Here is a 22,470-nt window from a genome sequence, read left to right on the forward strand (position 1 = left end):
TTATCCTCGGCCTACCTTGGCTTCAGCGCCATAACCTTACCATCCCATGGTCGTGGATGAGAATCACCGACTGGTCACCTGAATGCTGGAGGACCTGCTTTCCTGTCCCCTGTGGTTCCACGTCAGTTGAGAGTCCTGTGGTTGCTCTCCAGCCCAACATCCCAGAGGAAAATCAGGATCTAAGGGAGGTATTCTCCAAGAGCCGCGCTACCGGTCTCCCTCCTCATCGCCCCTGGGACTGTGCAATTGACCCATTTTACGGTGCTACAGCTCCGCGCAGATGCATCTACCCTCTGTCGGTGGCTGAGACCCAGGACATGGAGGACTACATTCAAGAGGAGCTCCAACAGGGTTTCATCCGCAGGTCCAAGTCCCCTGTGTCAGCTGGTTTCTTCTTCGTGGCCAAGGAGGAGGGAGGATTACACCTTTGTATCAATTACCGTGGACTCAATGACATCACCACGAAGTATTGGTACCCTCTCCCGCTGGTGCCGTCAGCCAGCGAGCAGCTCTGCGGAGCCCGGTTCTCCACCACACTGGACCTGCAGAGTGCCTACAATCTCAGTCACATCCGGGAGGAGTGGAAGATGGCGTTCAACACGATGTCTGGTCACTACGAGTACTTGGTTATGCCCTTTGGCTAAGCCAATGCTCAGTCAGTGTTCCAGGCATTCGTCAATGAGGTGTTCAGGGACATGCTTGGACGTCAAGTGATTGTGTACATCGATGACATAGTGATCTTCTCGACCAACCTGGAAGATCACATCACTCGCGTTCGAGCAGTCTCGGAACTCCTCTTAGAAAACCACCTATTCGTCAAAGCGAAGAAGTACCAATTCCACCAGAGGTTTACCAAATCAGCCCTCGCAATAAGGTCATGGCCAGTCCCAAACACCATCAAGGTGTTACATTTTTTTTTAGGGTTTGCCAAATTTTACCGGCGCTTCATCAGGAACTTCAGTGTCGTCGCCACTCCTCTCACCTCCCTCCCCAAGGGTGGGCCCTTTAGGTTGGTTGGGTCTCCAGCAGTCAACGGGGTCTTTTGTCTCCTCAGGCGTTTCACCTCCGCCCCCTTGCTAAAACACCCAGATCCCACGCTACCTTTTGTGGTTGAGATAGATGCATCGGAGGTGGGAGTGGGGGCAGTTTGTCACAGACAGGGGGACCCACAAATGGTATCCTTGTGCTTTCTTCTCCAAGTAACTGTCCCCCGCAGGGAGGAATTATGACGTCAGCTATTGGGAGCTCTTGGCGGTGAAGTTGGCATTAGAGGACTGGAGACACTGGCTGGCGGGTGCCAAGGAACCATTCATCATCCTCACCGACCATTGGAACCTTGAGTACATACGGACAGCGAGGAGACTGAATCCGCACCAGGCCCTCTTCTTCGGCAGGTTTGGCTTCACGCTGACCTATCTCCCAGGTTCTAAGAACATCAAGGCCGTTGCCCTGTTCCGTATCTACGATTCAGGTGAGGCTCCTGTCCAGAGGGCACCCATAATCCCAACCTCCCTAGTCGTGGGTCCGGTGGTTTGGGACATAGATGTGGACATCCGCCAGGCTCTACCTCGCACACCTGAATTGTCCTCCCCACAGGGATAAGGGATCAGCCACTGACCTGGGCACACACGCATCTCTGCGTGCTTGGCAGGTATCTCAACTTGGATGTCGGTCCACCACCTCAAGCTCAACCTCGACAAGACGGAGCTGCTCTTCCTCCCGGGAAGGCCTTCCATTCCATCACTGAGAAATACTGGTGGCCCACCTTGGTGCAGGATGTTCCGCGGTATGTCAACTCCTGTTCCGTGTGTGCTCAAACCAAGTCCCTCCTGGAATGCTCCAGCAGGGAGGCTCCTGCCGCTTCCCGTGCCTCAGCTACCTTGGTCCCATCTATCCATTGACTTTGTTACTGACCTTCCCCCTTCTGGTGGTTTCACCACCATTCTGGTGGTAGTGGGTAGATTCTCCAAGTCATGTCGATTAATCCTTCTTCCTGGTCTTCCCACTGCTCTCCAGGTTGCTGAGGCACTCTTCCGGCAATATGGCCTTCCCGGAGGACATCAGACCGTGGCCCCCAATTCACATCCTGAGTATGGAGGCCCTTCTTGGAGAAGCTCAGGGTCACGGTTAGCCTCACATCCGGGTATCGGCCTCAGTCCAACAGGCAGGTGGAGAGGATAAGTTAGGAGCTGGGGAGGTTTCTGAGGAGTCACAGGACCAGCAGGGTGAGTGGGCACATTTCCTTCCTTGAGCAGAGTACGCCCAGAACTCTCTACGTCAATCCTCCACTGTATTGACCCCCTTTCAGTGTGTTTTGGGTTTCCAGCCGGCCCTGGACTCGACCGCGGCTCATGCGGTAGATGGAACAACGTGAGACTCCAGCGTGTGCCGTCTATCACCAGAAGAAGCAGGCAGACCGTCACCGCAGTGAGACCCCTGTGTTCCATCCTGCGGATCGCGTCTGGCTCTCTACCAGGAACCTCCCACTCTGCCTGTCCTGCAAGATACTGAGCACCTGGATCTGGGACCGTTCAATGTTCTCTGGAGGGTCAATGAGGTGACATACAGGTTACAATTACCCAGTCACTACAGTATCTCACCCTCTTCATGTCTCCCTTCTCAGGCGAGGTGGTTCCTGATCTCCTAGCTGATGCTGTCCCCAACGACACACCTCCACCTCCATGGACATCGAGGGGAGCCCGTCGTACGCTGTCAGATCCCTACTGGACTCCCGACGTCGTGGGGGTCGGCTCCAATATCTGGTGGACTGGGAGGGGTATGGCCCAGAGGAGTGGCATTGGATTCAGGTTGAGTACATTCTGGACCCCAACATCATCCATGAATTCCACCTTTGCCACTCGGACCGACCCGCTCCTCATCCTCAGGGTCGTCCCCTTGGTTGGCGTCGTGCTGCGGCTGGGGCCGCACGTCAGAGTCGGTTACTGTCATGTCTGCTCCTCCCCTCCAGTATATGACTTCGCCAGAGTACTAACCACCAGTCCTGGGATTCATCATTACGCACACCCGGCACTCATCACTATGCACACCTGTGAACCATTATGATTGTTCTTGTGTATGGTATTGTTCTTGGGTACTGCCTTATGTTAGTGTCGTGTTCTTGGTTTAGTTGTTTTTATTAAAAGGTTGCACCTGCTTCCGACTCACCGCCCCATCATTTCAGGTCTCCAAATCCAGTCAATTAATTAGCCGATGTTCAATTCCCTTATGTGCTGTATGTCGCCGTGCTCATGTTGAGGTGTTATGACAGATGAATGAACACCTATGGAGGCTGTGTAGTTATTGTATTTGAATAATCTTGTTACATGGCAATAGTATTGCAAAGAAATGATTACTGCCGTACATTACTGAAAATGATAATGTATGATTTTATAAATATATAGATAATGAGAGAGGCTGACAATGGGGAAAGATAGCGGTTGAGCCATAGGGCAGTAAGCAGATTCAAACCAACCCTGTGCCAGAACCTGCAGTATTACCGCTAGACCAGCCTGGCCACACAATGTATGATTTAAAGGGAACACTTAAACAACACAATGTAACTCCAAGTCAATCACACTTCTGTGAAATCAAACTGTCCACTTAGGAAGCAACACTGATTGACAATAAATTTCACATGCTGTTGTGCAAATGGAATAGACAACAGGTGGAAATTATAGGCAATTAGCAAGACACCCCCAATAAAGGAGTGGTTCTGCAGATGGGGGCCACAGACCACTGCTCAGTTCCTATGCTTCCTGGCTGATGTTTTGGTCACTTTTGAATGCTGGCAGTGCTTTCACTCTAGTGGTAGCATGAGACGGAGTCTACAACCCACACAAGTGGCTCAGGTAGTGCAGCTCATCCAGGATGGCACATCAATGCGAGCTGTGGCAAGAAGGTTTGCTGTGTCTGTCAGCGTAGTGTCCAGAGCATGGAGGCGTTACCAGGAGACAGGCCAGTACATCAGGAGACGTGGAGGAGGCCGTAGGAGGGCAACAACCCAGCAGCAGGACCGCTACCTCTGCCTTTGTGCAAGGAAGATCAGGAGGAGCACTGCCAGAGCCCTGCAAAATTACCTCCAGCAGTGTGTCTGCTCAAACGGTCAGAAACAGACTCCATGAGGGTGGTATGAGGGCCCGACGCCCACAGGTGGGGGTTGTGCTTACAGCCCAACACCGTGCAGGACGTTTGGCATTTGCCAGAGAACACCAAGATGTGCAAATTCGCCACTGGCGCCCTGTGTTCTTCACAGATGAAAGCAGGTTCACATTGAGCACATGTGACAGACGTGACAGAGTCTGGAGACGCCGTGGAGAACGTTCTGCTGCCTGCAACATCCTCCAGCATGACTGGTTTGGCGGTGGGTCAGTCATGGTGTGGGGTGGCATTTCCATGTGCTCGCCAGAGGTAGCCTGACTGCCATTAGGTACCGAGATGAAATCCTCAGACCCCTTGTGAGACCATATGCTGGTGCGGTTGGCGCTGGGTTCCTCCTAATGCAAGACAATGCTAGACCTCATTTGGCTGGAGTGTGTCAGCAGTTCCTGCAAGAGGAAGGCATTGATGCTATGGACTGGCCCGCCTGTTCCCCAGACCTGAATCCAATTTAGCACATCTGGGACATCATGTCTCGCTCCATCCACCAACGCCACGTTGCACCACAGACTGTCCAGGAGTTGGCGGATGCTTTAGTCCAGGTCTGGGAGGAGATCCCTCAGGAGACCATCCGCCACCTCATCAGGAGCATGCCCAGGCGTTGTAGGGAGGTCATACAGGCACGTGGAGGCCACACACACTACTGAGCCTCATTTTGACTTGTTTTAAGGACATTACATCAAAGTTGGATCAGCCTGTAGTGTGGTTTTCCACTTTAATTTTGTGTGTGAATCCAAATCCAGACCTCCATGGGTTGATAAATTTGATTTCCATTGATAATTTTTGTGTGATTTTGTTGTCAGCACATTCAACTATGTAAAGAAAAAAGTATTTAATAAGAATATTTCATTCAGATCTAGGATGTGTTATTTTAGTGTTCCCTTTATTTCTTTGAGCAGTGTATAATCTGGGATAATTTAAACAATCTTCTTGACCCTAACCAGTCAGGCTTCAAGACGGGTCACTCAACCAAGACTTCTCTTCTCTGTCACGGAGTCTCTCTGCACTGCCAAAGCTGACTCCCTCTCCTCTGTTCTCATCCTCCTAGATCTACCTGCTGCCTTTGACACCATGAACCATCAGATCTTCCTTTCCACCCTCTCAGGGCAGGGCATCCCAGGCTCATTCTTTGATTGGATTTTACCTGGCAGGCTGCTCCTACCAGGTGACGTGGAGAGGATCTGTGTCTGTACCACGTACACTCACTACTGGTGTCCCCCTGGGCATGGTTCTAGGCCGTCTCCTTTCTATACACCAAGTCACTCGGCTCCGTCATATCCTCACATGATCTCTCATTGCTATGTGGATGAAACTCAACTACTTTTCTTCTTCCCTCCTTTTGACACCCAGGTGGCAACACGCATCTCTGCGTGCTTGGCAGGTATCTCAACTTGGATGTCGGTCCACCACCTCAAGCTCAACCTCGACAAGACGGAGCTGCTCTTCCTCCCGGGAAGGCCTTCCCGCTCAAAGACCTCTCCATCACGGTTGATACCGTCACACTCGCAGGGTGCAAAGAACCTTACAATGACCCTGGACAACATCCTGTCATTCTCTGCAAACATCAAAGCAGTGACTCGCTCATGCAGGTTCATGCTCTACAACATCCGTAGAGTACGACACTACCTCTTACATGAAGTGGCGCAGGTCCAAAACCCATCTGAACAACAGCAACTCGCTCTTGGCTGGGCTCCCCGCTTGTGCTATCAAACTCCTGGAACTTATCCTGACAGCTGCAGCGTACCTGATTTTCAACCTTCCCAAGTTCTCTCATGTCACTCCGTTCCTCCGCACACTCCACTGGCTTCCAGTCGAAGCTTGCATCCTCTACAAGACCATGGTGCTTACCTATGGACCAGCCTGAGGAACTGCCCCTCCCTACCTTCAGGCTATGCTCAAACCCTACATCCAAACCTGAGCACTCCATTCAGCCACCTCGGGTCTCTTGGCCCTTCCACCCCTATTTAGGGACGCAACCCAGTCGTTTGTTTTTTTAATGTTCCGTTGCCATGCTCAGTGGCAACGTTCTTATCCTTGCTTGCTGCTAGCTAACCAACTAGCTATACAGTCACGAGCTCTGCAGCCAGAATAACAGCAAAGGTTATTCTGTTGCATGTGTTTAATCTGTTTATCCCACTTATACCACAGTTGCAAAATAAAGAAATATGAAAGCACCTATATACTGGTAGAAATAGAAATTAATTGTTGATATTTTCATTTATTTAAGCAAATTCAAAACTTTCTCATCCCAGTCATTCGTTTGATTAGTTTGATATTTATGGACGCCATGCAGTCGTTCATGCTTTATCTTCCGTTGCAATGCTCGCTGGCAACGTTCTTATCCCTTGCTTGCTAACTAGCCAACTAGCTAAGGCTAACAATGTCACGACCTTTGCAGCCAGAATAATAGCAAAGTAGCTGTTTTCTATTGACATTCATATGGATACATCCATAACAATAAGATGATAATGCCCGATTTTGCCTGGTATAGCTAGAAAGTTTGCCTTCTCGTCAGAACACCCGTCAACATATCAAAACAAACTTTCCTCGTCACATGCACATCAAACACTGACTGTTAATTACGAGGAGATCGCATTGCATATCAAACACAAGGCTAGAAGTTAGCTAAATAGTTTGTGGCTAGCAAACCTGCCAATATGACAACCGAATTCAAAAATAGCAGTTGCTGAAAAGAGCTGGTCAAACTAGAAATATATGGGAGGATTTGGCAGCGATGGGGATAAATTCATGTTCATCATTCAACACGTTAAGTCATCAGATGCTCCAAAAAAATTATCTGCAAAAAACAAATCAATGCAAGCTAGCTAAGTTTATTTCCTCTTTGGACTTCCGTTTACAATGTATCTAATTTCAGTTTGTGTAGTTGTTGGTTTAGCTTTCTGTAACTTTGTAGCAAGTACGTTCTGCATGTGTAAGCACATAATGGACTTTAAAACCAGAAAACGGGACAGTTGGAAAAGATATCGGGCACCTTGCAATTATGATGCAATATTGTGTCATGATTGCAAGGTGCACCAATATCTTTTCCAACTGTCCCATTGTCTGGTTTTAATGTCCATTCCAGAATGCCCTTGTAGCCAATCAGAAACAAGTACACAACAACGCTGTGGTATAAAGTATTAGAATCTCTATTCTCACCAACATGTAATGTTACAAGCTGGGTGTGCTTGTCACACATTCACCCAGCCTGTCAATCAAATGTTAGCCCTCGACCACGTGTAACACTTGGTAGGACCACTGCCCTAACAACTGGTGTGTGTGTACAAAGGGGCTACCGGCCAAGTACAAAAGCTCAGCGTTTCATTAACACAGTGGGGTGGAGCGACTCAGTGTCTGGCAGCCTTCTGAAGCCAGACAGCCACTACATGATGTGTTAGACAGCCATGACATAACGATTGGGTGTCGGAGGACAGGATAACCATTTATGTTCTCCTTCTCTATTCAACAGAACATACTTTTCCAATGCTTCTCAAATAGCACCCTATTCTCTATGTAGTGCACTACTTTTGACCAGGTCCCTCTGGACAAAAGTAATGCACTATATAGGGAATAGGGTGCCATTTGGGACACAAGTCTCCTTCCAAGCCCGCAAAAGAGGACATTTGTAAATCTATTATCTGGGCTGTGAGTCTTTCGGGCTTTGGGGAGCAGTTCTCAATCGTTGGTTGGAATTGCCATCTTCTCTTCCAATGAGTCTTCTTCCTCCTTTGTTCTTTCGAGTTCTCACCAGAGCCATGTGTTAATTTCACTTCCATCGTTCAGCGAGATGAAAGAAGTGCAAGTAATGTTCAGGTGTGATTAAAAGAACACTTGTTCATAATTGCAGCCCTCAGGATGGCCTCTTGCTCAGTACATCTCTTTCATGTTGAGGAGTAATCACCGGAGATTCACTGCCGAAACACTGCTGCTATCTGTTCTGTTCCAAGGACTCCATTTGGATCTTGCTCTGGTCTGCTGGCAACTGGATAATGATTGCAAGCCCTAGGCATAGCAAGGAATTTTTGGCTAAATGTAAATTATGTAATTATTTTTCTTGTGTAATTTTCCTTGTGAGTGCATGGTAATCTGAATTTCTTGCATCATTACATATTGGCAGATAGGAGATGCAGAGTTGCATCTTTGCCTGTTTTTCAACACCAGGATCAAATGTGTATCATTCAACATTTCCAAATGGAATTCACTTTTATTTGTTTAATAAAAACAGAGAAAACTATACACCAAAGATTGATTCCATATAGACCTAAGGGATGATGAGTAAAAATCAGTACCACTAGAGGTCTGAAGTACATGCGTTTGGGAACATGTGTTGTCGCTAGGCTGTGTGACAAACTCACGTTTTGACATAGGGGTCTGAGAAGCCGTTTGCGTCCATGGCGGCGAGGTGGGCACAGCGGACGATGCCCACCACCAGGCCAGACTTCTGGGAGCTGTACTTAAGGGAGATCATGATGCGCCCTCGTTCCTCCAGGGACTTGTCGTCTGTCTTGTCAATCTGCGGGTAAAGGAGTGGGGACACAGAGTGGTCAAAGGAAAGGAGCACAGTGAGTACATAGTGAAGGTGTCGTGCTCGATAGAAACATAGTCTTACGCACAGCCCATTATAAACTGTACACTATACCATTTTAATCCAAGGTGGCTCTTCATGAGGTCCAACAGTTGATCAACAGTTTAGAGGAACACTTGCAGTCACCAGAAGTTACAATAGTTAACATTCACACCCACAACCCATTACATGAGGAACCTGGTGGAGGGGACTGAGTGGGATGTACATAGCAGCTCCACCAGTTAGGGTTGATGACCAAGTTTTCAATAAGGGCTTTTTTAGATGGGCTTCTTTTCCAAATGCAAAATGTCCATTGATCAGATTGGGAACCCAATCGAATGGTGTGACTTGATTTGGAGTTTGATTTGCAAAATAAGTATTGCTGTGGACTTCTTGGAAAACACCTATAATCAATCTCCATGCATGATAGTCTAAGTCCATACCTGTCAGGAGTGACTGCACAGGGACAGAGCAACTCTTCGCAGTTCCTTTAATACCATGTGCCTATTCGTCTCGATTACATTCCAAATCTAAGATGTGCAAATTTGCCAACTCACTTTCCACCTTATCGGAAATGCACTTTGCCCATAATTCTCTGCTAATGACGCAAGCTAATTGGCTGTGCAGGAAGCGTCTCTAATGATCCCAGCCCCGCTGTGTGACTACTCTGTCTCGTTTACGTAACCCTCATAGAGCGTTTGCACAGGGCTTCACAGGGACACCCTTAGATAGCCTCCTGGTTTAAACTTTAAAAAATAACAACAAAACAAAATGCAGACCAAAGAGGGCAATGGATGGAGAGAGAGAGAGAGAGGGTGAGCACATAAATAGAAAGAAAGCTTGCCATAGTAAATTGGAAGTTGGTAGGGGGACAGATCAAATGGAATGCACACTGAATTGTCAGAATGTCTGAGGTTTGTATATCTTCTATTTAAGAGATAATGCCTGAGAAGCCAGTGTTTGGACGATACAGTGGGGCAAAAAAGTATTTAGTCAGCCACCAATTGTGCAAGTTCTCCCACTTAAAAAGACAAGAGAGGCCTGTAATTTTCATCATAGGTACACTTCAACTATGACAGACAAAATTAGAAGAAAAAAAATCCAGAAAATCACATTGTAGGATTTTTAATGAATTTATTTGCAAATTATGGTGGAAAATAAGAATTTGGTCACAGGCCTCTCATCTTTTTAAGTGGGAGAAGTTTCACAATTGGTGGCTGACTAAATACTTTTTTTGCCCCACTGTATATTGGCATGGTGTTGTTATGCCCGAGATGAAGTCTCAGGCCTAAAAACAAAAGCTTTGCATATCTTCTCTCATTAAAAACGCAAAGCTGTCTTGCATTTTATGTTTGAGATTCTTCAAAGTAGCCACCCTTTGCCTTGATGACTGCTTTGGACACTCTTGACATTCTCTCAACCAGCTTCATGAGCAGGTAGTCACTTAAAATGCATTTCAATTAACAGGTGTGCCTTCTTAAAAGTTAATTTGTGGAATTTCTTTCCTTCTTAATGCGTTTGAGCCAATCAGTTGTGTTGTGACAAGGTAAGTGTGGTATACAGAAGATAGCCCTATTTGGAAAAAGACCAAGTCCATATTATGGCAAGAACAGCTCAAATAAGCAAAGAGAAACGACAGTCCATCATTACTTTAAGACATGAAAGTCAGCACATTAACACACATAATGTCAGCACGTAGCTCAGTAATCCACAGGCTGATGAAAAGGCTGCACGTTGTAAAGCCAGCATGGAAAGAAAGACAGTGATGCTCAGTCAGACTGGGCTAAGCCTTCTCTGAGTAGTCGGGAGCAGATTCCCTCCAGTGTTGTTGATGGTAAGAGAAAACACATTTCTGTGAGCGCTCTTAAACCCGATGAAATTAGGAGATTTTAACGACACGCTCGGATAAAAGAGTGAATATTAATTAAGGGCTCATCCCTATCAATCAGTCTTTCGTAAGAAGGAAAGCTCCCAAACTAAGGTTCTTGGAAACAGCAACTCAAATGTTGCAGCTCAAATAAGTATCCATTTCGTAGAGCTTGAGTTAAATTCCAATTAAGGTGCAGCTACATGACTAGCGACAGTACTGTAAAATAACAACAATAGCTAGAAACATCCTCCAGTGCGCTAAATAAGTAGCTTGTGAGTAAAACAAATGCCTCGGGCATCCATGGCCAGTCCTTGTTAAAAGCCCATGAGTAAATATCATTCCTTGTGTAGATTATGAGAGACTGTCATTCTCTCCGGGTTCTTAATGTTGTAAACCTGCTCAATTCAGGGAGAGAGACAGTGTTGAACTGAGCCCTCAGTAATTGGTGCTCCATTGAAATGTCTGTGGTTGTTTCATGAAGTTAATTTACAGTGTGTTAAAAGGGGATGTACAGGTATATGAAATGTTTTCAAATCAAATCAAATTTTATTGGTCACATACAGGTGATTAGTAGATGTTATTGCGGGTGTAGCGAAATGCTTTTGCTTTTAGCTCCGACCGTGCAGTAATATCTAACAAGTAATATCTAACAAATTACACAACATACCCAATACCCCCCAATCTAAGTAGGAATGAATTAAGACTAAATACATATGGATGAGTGATGTCAGAGCGAAATGGACTAAGATACAGGAGAATAGTATAATTTTAAGGTCCATCATGTATTATTTCTAATCCAAGATTGCGTAGCAGTCAGGCTCCTGCCAGTCTGCTCAGCGCGATTCAACCCAGAGCATATCTGACTTCTTCTCCTCCATATCTCCGGATTGTTACCACAAGCTCTGGACCTTTTCACCTGGATCATCTCAGCTAGCTAGCTGCTATCCGAGTGGCTACTCCTGGCTAACATCTCTGTCCCGAAAGCAAGCACAAATTAGCCTGGAGCTAGCCTATGCTAGGCCAATCTCCCGGCTAGCTGAAGAGGTCCATCAGCTACTCCTTGGGCTACAATACCTATTTTGACAATTGGCCTGGACCCTTTTACTACACAGAGCCCTGCTGATCCATCACGACTGATCTGCCGACGTAACCGCACGAGGGGGCTACAACAGACTTATTCCGTTGCGACGTCCCTCTAAGGCCCATCTGCTATCCCCGGCCCGCTAGTTGTCTGAATCGCCATGTCTCCAGCCCGCCTATCTACTCACTGGACCCTATGATCACTCGGCTACGCATGCCTCTCCCTAATGTCAATATGCCTTGTCCATTGCTGTTTTGGTTAGTGATTATTGTCTTATTTCACTGTAGAGCCTCCAGCCCTGCTCAATAAGCCTTAGCTAACCTGTTTGTTCCACCTCCCACACATAAGGTGAGCTCAACTGGTTTAAATGGTGTCTCTAGAGACAATACCTCTGTCATCGTCACTCAATGCCTAGGTTTACCTCCACTGTATTCACATCCTACCATACCTTTGTCCGTACATTATTCATTGAATCTATTCTACTATGCCCAGATATCTGCTCCTTTTACTCTCTGTTCTGAACGTACTAGACGACCAGTTCTTAAAGCCTTCAGCCGTACCCTTATCCTACTATGTTCTATGTTACTCTGGTGATGTAGAGGTTAATCCAGGCCCTGCAGTGCCTAGCTCCACTCCCATTCCCCAGACGCTCTCATTTGTTGACTTCTGTAACCGTAAAAGCCTTGGTTTCATGCATGCTAACATTAGAAGCCTCCTCCCTAAGTTTGTTTTATTCACTGCTTTAGCACACTCTGCCAACCTGGATGTCCTAACAGTGTATGAATCCTGGCTTAGGAAGGCCACCAAAAATCCTGAAATTTGAATCCCTAACTATAACATTTTCCAACAAGATAGAACTGCCAAAGGGGGCAGAGTTGCAATCTACTGCAGAGATAACCTGCAGAGTTCTGTCTTTACTATCCAGGTCTGTGCCCAAACAATTTGAGCTTCTACTTTTAAAAATCCACCTTTCCAGAAACATGTCTCTCACCGTTGCCACTTGCTATAGTCCACTTTCTGCCCCTATCTGTGCCCTGGACACCATATGTGAATTGATTGCCCCCCATCTATCAGAGCTTGTGCTATTAAGTGACCTAAACGGAGACATGCTTAACACTCTGGAAATCCTACACTCTAAGCTTGATGCCCTCAATATCACACAAATTATCAATGAACCTACCAGATACAACCCCAAATCCGTAAACACGGGCACCCTCAGAGATATCATCCTAACCAACCTGCCCTCCAAATACATCTCTGCTGTCTTCAACCAGGATCTCAGCGATCATTGCCTCAGTCCGTAATAGGTCTGAGGTCAAACGTTCACCCCTCATCTCTGTCAAACGCTCCCTAAAACACTTCAGCGAGCAGGCCTTTCAAATCGACCTAGGCCGGGTATCCTGGAAGGATATTGACTTCATTCCATCAGTAGAGGATGCCTGGTTATTCTTTAAAAGTGCTTCCCTCACCATCTTAAATAAGCATGCCCCATTCAAAACATGTAGAACCAGGAACAGAAATAGCCATTGGTTCTCTCCAGACCTGACTGACCTTGACCAGCACAAAAACATCCTGTGGCGTTCTGCATTAGCATCGAATAGCCCCCCTGATATGCAACTTTTCAGGGAAGTTAGGAACCAATGTACTCAGGCAGTTAGGAAAGCAAAGGCTAGCTTTTTCAAGCAGAAATTTGTATCCTGTAGCACAAACTCCAAAACATTCTGGGACACTGTAGTCCAAGTCCATGGAGAATAAGAGCACCTCCTCCCAGCTGCCCACTGCACTGAGGCTAGGAAACACGTTCACCACCGATAAATCCACGATAATGGAGAATTTCAATAAGCATTTTTCTACGGCTAGCCATGCTTTCCACCTGGCTACCCCTACCCCGGTCAACAGCCCTGCACCCCCCACAGCAACTTGCCCAAGCCTCCCCCATTTCTCCTTCACCCAAATCCAGATAGCTAATGTTCTGAAAGAGCTGCAAAATCTGGACCCCTACAAATCAGCCGGGCTAGAAAATCTGGACCCTCTCTTTCTAAAATGATCCGCCAAAATTGTTGCAACCCCTATTACTAGCCTGTTCAACCTCTTTCGTATCGTCTGAGATCCCCAAAGATTAGACCGCTGCCGCGGTCATCCCCCTCTTCAAAGGGGGAGACAGTCTAGACCCAAACTGCTACAGACCTATATCTATCCTACCCTGCCTTTCTAAGGTCTTTGAAAGCCAAGTTAACAAACAGATTATCCACAATTTCGAATCCCACCGTACCTTCTCCGCTACGCAATCTGGTTTCCGAGCTGGTCATGGGTGCACCCCAGCCACGCTCAAGGTCCTAAACGATATCCTGTATTCATCGACCTGGCCAAGGCTTTCGACTCTGTCAATCACCCCATTCTTATCGGCAGACTCAACAGCCTTGGCTTCTCAAATGACAGCCTCGCCTGGTTCACCAACTACTTCTCAGACAGAGTTCAGTGTGTCAAATCAGAGGGCCTGTTGTCCGGACCTCTGGCAGTCTCTATGGGGGCGCCACAGAGTTCAATTCTCAGGCCAACTCGTTTCTCTGTATCCATCAATGATGTCACTCTTGCTTCTGGTGATTCTCTGATCCACCTCAACGCAGACGACACCATTCTGTATACTTCTGGCCCTTCTTTGGACACTGTGATAACAAACCTCCAGAGGAGCTTCAGTGACATACAACTCTCCTTCCGTGGCCTCCAACTGCTCTTAAATGCAAGTAAAACTAAATGCATGCGCTTCAACCGATGGCTTCCCGCACCTGCCCACCCGTCCAACATCACTTCTCTGGACAGTTCTGACTTACAATATGTGGACAACTACAAATACCTAGGTGTCTGGATAGACTGTAAACTCTCTTTCCAGAGTCGCATTAAGCAACTCCAATCCAAAATTGAATCGGCTTCCTATTACGCAACAAAGCATCCTTCACTCATGCTGCCAAACATACCCTAGTAAAACTGACTATCCTGCCGATCCTTGACTTCGGTGATATCATTTACAAAATAGCATCCAACACTCTACTCAGCAAATTGGATGCAGTCTATCACAGTGCCATCCGTTTTGTCACCAAACCCCCATATACTGCCCACCACTGCGACCTGTATGCTCTCGTTGGCTGGCCCTCGCTTCATATTCATCGCCAAACCCACTGGCTCCAGGTCATCTATAAGTCTTCGCTAGGGAACCATAGAAGCACCCACCCGTAGTACGCGCTCCAGCAGGTATATCTCACTGGTTACCCCCAAAGCCAATTCCTCCTTTGGCTGCCTTTCCTTCCAGTTCTATGCTGCCAATGACTGGAACAAACTGCAAAAATCACTGAAGCTGGAGATTCCCATCTCTCTCACTAGCTGAAGACTCATATCTCCCTTACTAACTGTCAAAGCAGCTCACAGATCACTGCACCTGTACATAGCCCATCTGTTAATAGCCCATCCAACTACCTCATCCCCATACTGTTATTTTTGTATTTTTTTTTGTTCCTTTGCACCCCAGTATCTCTACTTGCACATTCATCTTCTGCACATCTATCACTCCAGTGTTTAATTGCTATATTGTAATTATTTCACCACTATGGCCTATTTATTGTACCTCTCTTATCTTACCATATTTGTACACACCGTATATAGACTTTTTCTAATGTGTTATTGACTGTATGTTTGTTTATTCCATGTGTAACTCTGTGTTGTTGTTTGTGTCGCACTGCTTTGCTTTATCTTGGCCAGGTCGCAGTTGTAAATGAGAACTTGTTCTCAACTAGCCTACCTGGTTAAATAAAGGTGAAAAGATTTAACAAAATTAATGACAGGATACATACAGTATTGCTGTCTTGCAACACAAGGTATTTAGGCAAATTATCTGCACATAAAATAACATTCTTTTAACTTAGCAGTGGAGACAAAATAAGCAATTTAACTTAGGATATGACTTAGGATATGCTTAATTTCCCTGGATATGCTTAATTTTGGTTTTAAATGGGTAGATGAAAAAGGCAATTTGGAGATAACTTACAGGTAGCTGTTTCTCCAGGCAGTTGTAGAAGTTCTTGGTCTGGTTGGGCTTGAGTTTCTTGAGGGGGATGCGCGTCTCACCAATGAACTCATTGTGGCGGAACTTGTCCTCATCACACACTGAAATCCTGAAAGTACAGAACAGAGAGAGAGAGATCAAAAGATACAAAGCAGCTATGAGAGAGAAATAAAAAAGAAGACTGCAGAAGAGACAGAATAGGGAAAATTTAGAAATGGAAAATTAGTCACATGGTCAGCAGCCGCAGAAGAGTTGAACTGACTATGGGCTACTATTTAATCAAAGCCAGTCACCAGGTTTCCTGGATTAGAAATCAAATAAAAGTTAACCTATATTTACAGTTTTTTGTTTTTGCAAAATACACACATCAAATACGAAATGCAATCAATAGATAATAACATAATCAATCAAATACAGTAGTTACCCCAACAGTCTCCCCTACAGTTTCCCAACCTATCAAGACTTCAAAAATCCTTTGTGAACTCCTCTATGAACAGGTCTCCCACCAATGCACTCAAGTGACTAAAAGGCACACGGGAGTCTAATCTCAAAGTGCCCTGAAATTAATTCCATGTACAGTACCAGTCAAAAGTTTGGACACACCTACCCATTCCAGGATGTAAATGTACACTGCTCAAAAAAATAAAAGGGAACACTTAAACAACACAATGTAACTCCAAGTCAATCACACTTCTGTGAAATCAAACTGTCCACTTAGGAAGCAACACTGATTGACAATACATTTCACATGCTGTTGTGCAAATGGAATAGACAACAGGTGGAAATTATAGGCATTTAGCAAGACACCCCCAATAAAGGAGTGGTTCTGCAGGTGGGGACCACAGACCACTTCTCTGTTCCTATGCTTCCTGGCTGATGTTTTCGTCACTTTTGAATGCTGGCGGTGCTTTCACTCTAGTGGTAGCATGAGATGGAGTCTACAACCCACACAAGTGGTTCAGGTAGTGCAGCTCATCCAGGATGGCACATCAATGCGAGATGTGGCAAGAAGGTTTGCTGTGTCTGTCAGCGTAGTGTCCAGAGCATGGAGGTGCTACCAGGAGACAGGCCAGTACATCAGGAGATGTGGAGGAGGCCGTAGGAGGGTAACAACCCAGCAGCAGGACCGCTACCTCTGCCTTTGTGCAAGGAGGAGCAGGACGAGCACTGCCAGAGCCCTGCAAAATGACCTCCAGCAGGCCACAAATGTGCATGTGTCTGCTCAAAAGGTCAGAAACAGACTCCATGAGGGTGGTATGAGGGCCCGACATGCACAGATGGGGGTTGTGCTTACAGCCCAACACCGGTGCAGGACGTTTGGCATTTGCCAGAGAACACCAAGATTGGCAAATTCGCCACTGGCACCCTGTGCTCTTAACAGATGAAAGCAGGTTCACGATGAGCACATGTGACAGATGTGACAGTCTGGAGACGCCGTGGAGAACGTTCTGCTGCCTGCAACATCCTCCAGCATGACCGGTTTGGCGGTGGGTCAGTCATGCTGTGGGGTGGCATTTCTTTGGGTGGCCGCACAGCCCTCCATGTGCTCACCAGAGGTAGCCTGACTGCCATTAGGTCCCGAGATGAGATCCTCAGACCCCTTGTGAGACCATATGCTGGTGCGGTTGGCCTGGGTTCCTCCTAATGCAAAACAATGCTAGACCTCATGTGGCTGGAGTGTGTCAGCAGTTCCTGCAAGAGGAAGGCATTGATGCTACGGACTGGCCCGCCCGTTCCCCAGACCTGAATCCAATTGAGCACATCTGGGACATCATGTCTCGCTCCATCCACCAACGCCACGTTGCACCACAGACTGTCCAGGAGTTGGCGGATGCTTTAGTCCAGGTCTGGGAGGAGATCCCTCAGGAGACCATCCGCCACCTCATCAGGAGCATGCCCAGGCGTTGTAGGGAGGTCATACAGGCACGTGGAGGCCACACACACTACTGAGCCTCATTTTGACTTGTAGTGTGGTTTTACACTTTAATTTTGAGTCTGACTCCAAATCCAGACCTCCATGGGTTGATAAATTTGATTTCCATTGATAATTTTTTGTGTGATTTTATTGTCAGCACAGTCAACTATGTAAAGAAAAAAGTTTTTAATAAGAATATTTAATTCATTCAGATCTAGGATGTGTTATTTTAGTGTTCCCTTTATTTTTTTGAGCAGTGTATTTAAAAAAAATATATTTTCTACCCTGTAGAATAATAGTGAAGACATCAAAACTATGAAATAGCACATATGGAATCAGGCCTTCATGGTCGAATTTCTGCAAAGAAACCGTGACTAAAGGACATCAATAAGAAGAAGAGACTTGCTTGGGCCAAGAAACACAAGCATTGGACATTAGACAGGTGGAGTCCAAATGTAAGGTTTTTGGTTCCAACCGCTGTGTCTTTGTGAGATGAAGAATAGGTGAATGGACGATCTGTGCATGTGTAGTTCCCACCGAGAAGCATGGAGGAGGTGGTGTGATGGTGCATCCCAATGTGTCATTTCATAGTTTGATGTTTCCTATATTATTCTATAATGTAGAAAATAGTAAAAGAAAGAAAATCTCTTGAGTAGGCGTCTCCAAACATTTGACTGGTACTGTATGTGGTATGTAAAACCTAAAGGCTGTTTTGTCTAGATCTTAAGTGACAAAATGATATTTAAGAATTAGCTATTCCTGGGAGCGAGTGGGATATTTCTATATATCAGGAGCGATTTGAGCTAGTAAGGTAGTTTCTATAGGAGAGCTTTGTAAATGAACAGAAGGCAATGTTCCGTTCTCCCCATTGCTAGTGATGGCAATGGGGAGACCACTTCATATGACTGAATATAACCCTATTCCTCCTCTCTGAGAATACTGGAGTTGGTCCTTGCTTTCTCACATAGCATTTTAAAGCTGGCTGACCAAGTGGTCCAGTGTGGACCAGTTGGTAAGAGTGTAGTGCTAGCAATGCCATGATTGTGGGTTCAACATACTTGAAGAGGGGCTGAACTTACTGATTTAGCCTTAGGTTTCAATCATCCTCATTAGGAAATGCTACCCGAGAACGAGATTTGGGACTTGGAGGCATGCTTTGATGTGGGTGTCTCTTGTATGCAAGGTTGTTATAGTTTCGTTTTTTTGTTTGAGGTTTTAATGTCATTTAAATTTGGATCTATTGAAATGATTAAATATTGTACATTGTGTAAATGTATTGAATGTCCCTAACTAGCCCTATAGGGATATCCAAAGGTCAGTGTGCTGGGCATTACGATCAGGTTGTATGTAGTTGCGCTCCAAATTAATGATTACTTGGGTACTGCTATCTGTGTGCAGGATTGAAATAAACCCAACCCAAGGAAAACTATCCAGTACCCTACATTCCGTAACATACCATTTTTCCCTAAAAATCTCAGTTTTGGACAAGACTCACGATAGCTTCCTGCCCTTGATTAATACCTAGCTATACTCAGCGTGCTTTTGGCTTGTTAGCAACCTAATGAAGAGACACTCTGGATGAAGCTAGTGTAAGGCCAGGATAAAGAATAATAATCCGTGGACACAGCGACTTCAGATATTGTCTCCAAGGTTTAATAAGAGCAACCACACATCTTCAGGGGACAAATTAAATATAAGGATAAATCTTATGAGCAGAGGGCTGGCCCCTGCTATGGAAACTTACCCTAAACTAAAGCTATGCCAGAAACTCCTGCACTTTATAGTCAGAGCCACAGCATCCGCTATCAAAATAAAAGTCAAATTACAGTCCCACACTAGCGTAGCTAGGCAATACATCGTCCCCAGTTAACACCCACCCTTATGAATGGTTAAAGCAAGTCATATAATGCACTGAGCATAATAACAGGGGCTACAGTGGCTTGTGAAAGTATTCACCCCCCTTAGCATTTTTTATATTTTGCTGCCTTACAACCTGGAATTAAATGGATTGTTGCGGGGTTTGTATCATTTGATTTACACAACATGCCTACTACTTTGAAGATGCAAAATACTTTTTATTGTGAAACAAACAAGAAATAAGACACAGAAAACTTGCATAACTATTCACCCCCCCAAAGTCAATACTTTGTAGAGCCACCTTTTGTAGCAATTATAGCTGCAAGTCTCTTGGGGTATGTCTCTATAAGCTTGGCACATCTAGCCACTGGGATTTTTGCCCATTCTTCAAGGCAAAACTGCTTCAGCTGCTTCAGGTTGGATGGGTTCCGCTGGTGTACAGCAATCTTTAAGTCATACAACATATTCTCAATTGGGTTGAGGTCTGGGCTTTGACTAGGCCATTCCAAGACATTTAAATGTGTCCCCTTAAACCACTCAAGTGTTGCTTTAGCAGTATGCTTAGGATCATTGTCCTGCAAGAAGGAGAACCTCCGTCCCATTCTCAAATCTCTGGAAGACTGAAGCAGGTTTCCCTCAAGAATTTCCCTGTATTTAGCGTCATCCATCATTCCTTCAATTCTGACCAGTTTCCCAGTCCCTGCAGATGAAAAACACTTCCACAGCATGATGCTGCCACCACCATTCTTCACTGTGGGGATGGTCGTCTCGGGGTGAGAGGTGTTGCGTTTGTGCTAGACATAACATTTTCCTTGAAAATCTCAATTTTAGTCTCATCTGACCAGGGAACCTTCTTCCATATGTTTGGGGAGTCTCCCACATGCCTTTTGATGAACACCAAACGTGTTTGCTTAGTCTTTTCCTTAAGCAATGGCTTTTTTTCTGGCCACTCCGCAAAGCCCAGCTCTGTGGAGTGTACGGTTTAAAGTGGTACTATGGACAGATACTCCAATCTCCACTATGGAGCTTTGCAGCTCCTTCAGGGTTATCTTGGGTCTCTTTGTTGCCTCTCCGATTTACGCCCTCCTTGCCTGGTCCGTGAGTTTTGGTGGGCAGCTCTCTCTTGGCATGTTTGTAGTTTAATAATGGATTTAATGGTGCTCCGTGGGATGTTCAAAGTCTTGTATATTTTTTCATAACCCAACCCTGATCTGTACTTCTCCACAACTTTGTCCCTGACCTGTTTGGAGAGCTCCTTGGTCTTCATGGTGTCGCTTGCTTGGTGGTGCCCCTTGCTTAGTGGTGTTCCAGACTCTGTGGCCTTTCAGCACAGGTGTATATATACTGTCATGTGACAGATCATGTGATACTTAGATTGCACACAGGTGGACTTTATTTAACAAATTATGTGACTTCTGAAGGTAGTTGGTTACACCAGATCGTATTTAGGAGCTTCATAGCAAAGGGGGTGAATACATATGCACGCACCACTTTTCCATTTTTTTGGGGTTGTGTGAAACAACGACTATTTTGTGTATGTCCATTACATTTCCATTTAAATTACAGGTTGTAAATGCAACAAAATAGGAAAAACTCCAAGGGGGATGAATACTTTGAAAGGCACTTTTTACAGTTTGAACATAAAGTGTTACAGATTTCTCTTTCAGCCTCTTCTCAGCGAGCCCCTCTCTACCTCCCATAACACCTCGGGGGCTCTTTAATGATCTGTAACAATTATTTTCTCATTTTGAGCATTTCATTCAGTTCTAATAACTACATACAATGTTCTCAACAGTGTGTGTATATGAACAGTGCTTTTGCAAGCACAATCATCCAATGTTTTCCTTTGTGTGGCGTATAGTACATCTATTTACATTGAGCTCATGATGTGTGAAATTAGTTATTTTCTCAGTGTGTAATTGATTGATAGGTGGAGGGAAACCATGGGCCTTCGTACAACAAATTATAATTACATTCCACTCATGAGGGGCAAATCTAATCGCAGCAGCAACATTAGAAACGCCATTGAGCAGTCACCAATTTATCCTATGGACAGGTGGTACAGATTTCAAATTAATTTAGAGAGGAAATGGATTTGCTGGCTGTGGAACGTATGTGGGCTTCTTTCTCATCCTCTGTTGTTCCTGTTGAATTAAACAGGTGGTAAAGGCACGGTTATGAGATGAATAGAACATCTGAATTCGATGAAGGCGCAGAGAAAATAGTTTTGTGGCTTATCCAGAGGAGTGAGGACATATTCTTTCCTTTTCAATCTCGTCTCGCCTGCAAAAAACAATCACAATTCACTCAGAAAATGTTCTCAATATTTCTTGTAAAAGTAACTAGAGAATCAGTCCCATTTAGATTATGACTGGTAAAAATGTATCTTAAGAGAACAATGAGTATCATTGACATCCATTTAGTTTCTGTGATTAGTTGGTGAAATAATACTTGATGTAAGTTGCTCTAGATATGATGAGTACTTGCTAAAATGACAAAAATGTGATGTTTTCCTAAAACAAAGTTACATTTATGGGGGCTTGGTGGTGAGTCGTTGGACACAAATGGGTTCTATTTCACCATGAGTGGCTCAGTGATTTTCACAGTTCTATTATCACAAATGTTCAATTACATCAATTACTCTGACAGCTTATGGAAAACGATGCTATTGAGCAAGGTTAATGACACACCGATTAGCGAACACCTAAAACAGGAGTGTGGACCGTTTTTGGCTTCTTACGATGAGTTATCAAAGTGGAAGCTGATTATATTAGCGAAAACGCCACATGGGATGTGTTTTGCTTTCTATGACCTTGTTTACAGCTTTGGGTGGATCAAAATGAAAAGCACTACAGTCATTATCTTCTCAAAATGTTAGCGATGAAGTGCTAGCTTGCTTGACAGCCCAGCATGCTTAAAGTCATGATTGAAGATGAAAAGGTCAGTAGTTCTGTGTTTTGATGAAAAAATA

General features: G+C 45.3%; 1 protein-coding gene across 6 annotated transcripts in view; it reads right to left on the reverse strand.

Annotated features, from left to right (window-relative positions):
* Positions 1-22,470, reverse strand: part of LOC109892925 (double C2-like domain-containing protein beta) — a 303,986-nt gene that overhangs the window by 10,376 nt on the left and 271,140 nt on the right. For all 6 annotated transcript variants that reach the window (XM_031826820.1, XM_020485811.2, XM_031826817.1 and 3 more), the window contains 2 exons: positions 15,710-15,836; positions 8,511-8,668 (listed from right to left, as the gene is read on the reverse strand). In XM_031826820.1, the coding sequence (XP_031682680.1) occupies positions 8,511-8,668; positions 15,710-15,836 (285 nt within the window). The remainder of the gene's footprint in view (positions 1-8,510; positions 8,669-15,709; positions 15,837-22,470) is intronic.

This window comes from Oncorhynchus kisutch, linkage group LG6 (assembly GCF_002021735.2).
Source record: "Oncorhynchus kisutch isolate 150728-3 linkage group LG6, Okis_V2, whole genome shotgun sequence".
Lineage (NCBI taxonomy): Eukaryota > Metazoa > Chordata > Actinopteri > Salmoniformes > Salmonidae > Oncorhynchus > Oncorhynchus kisutch.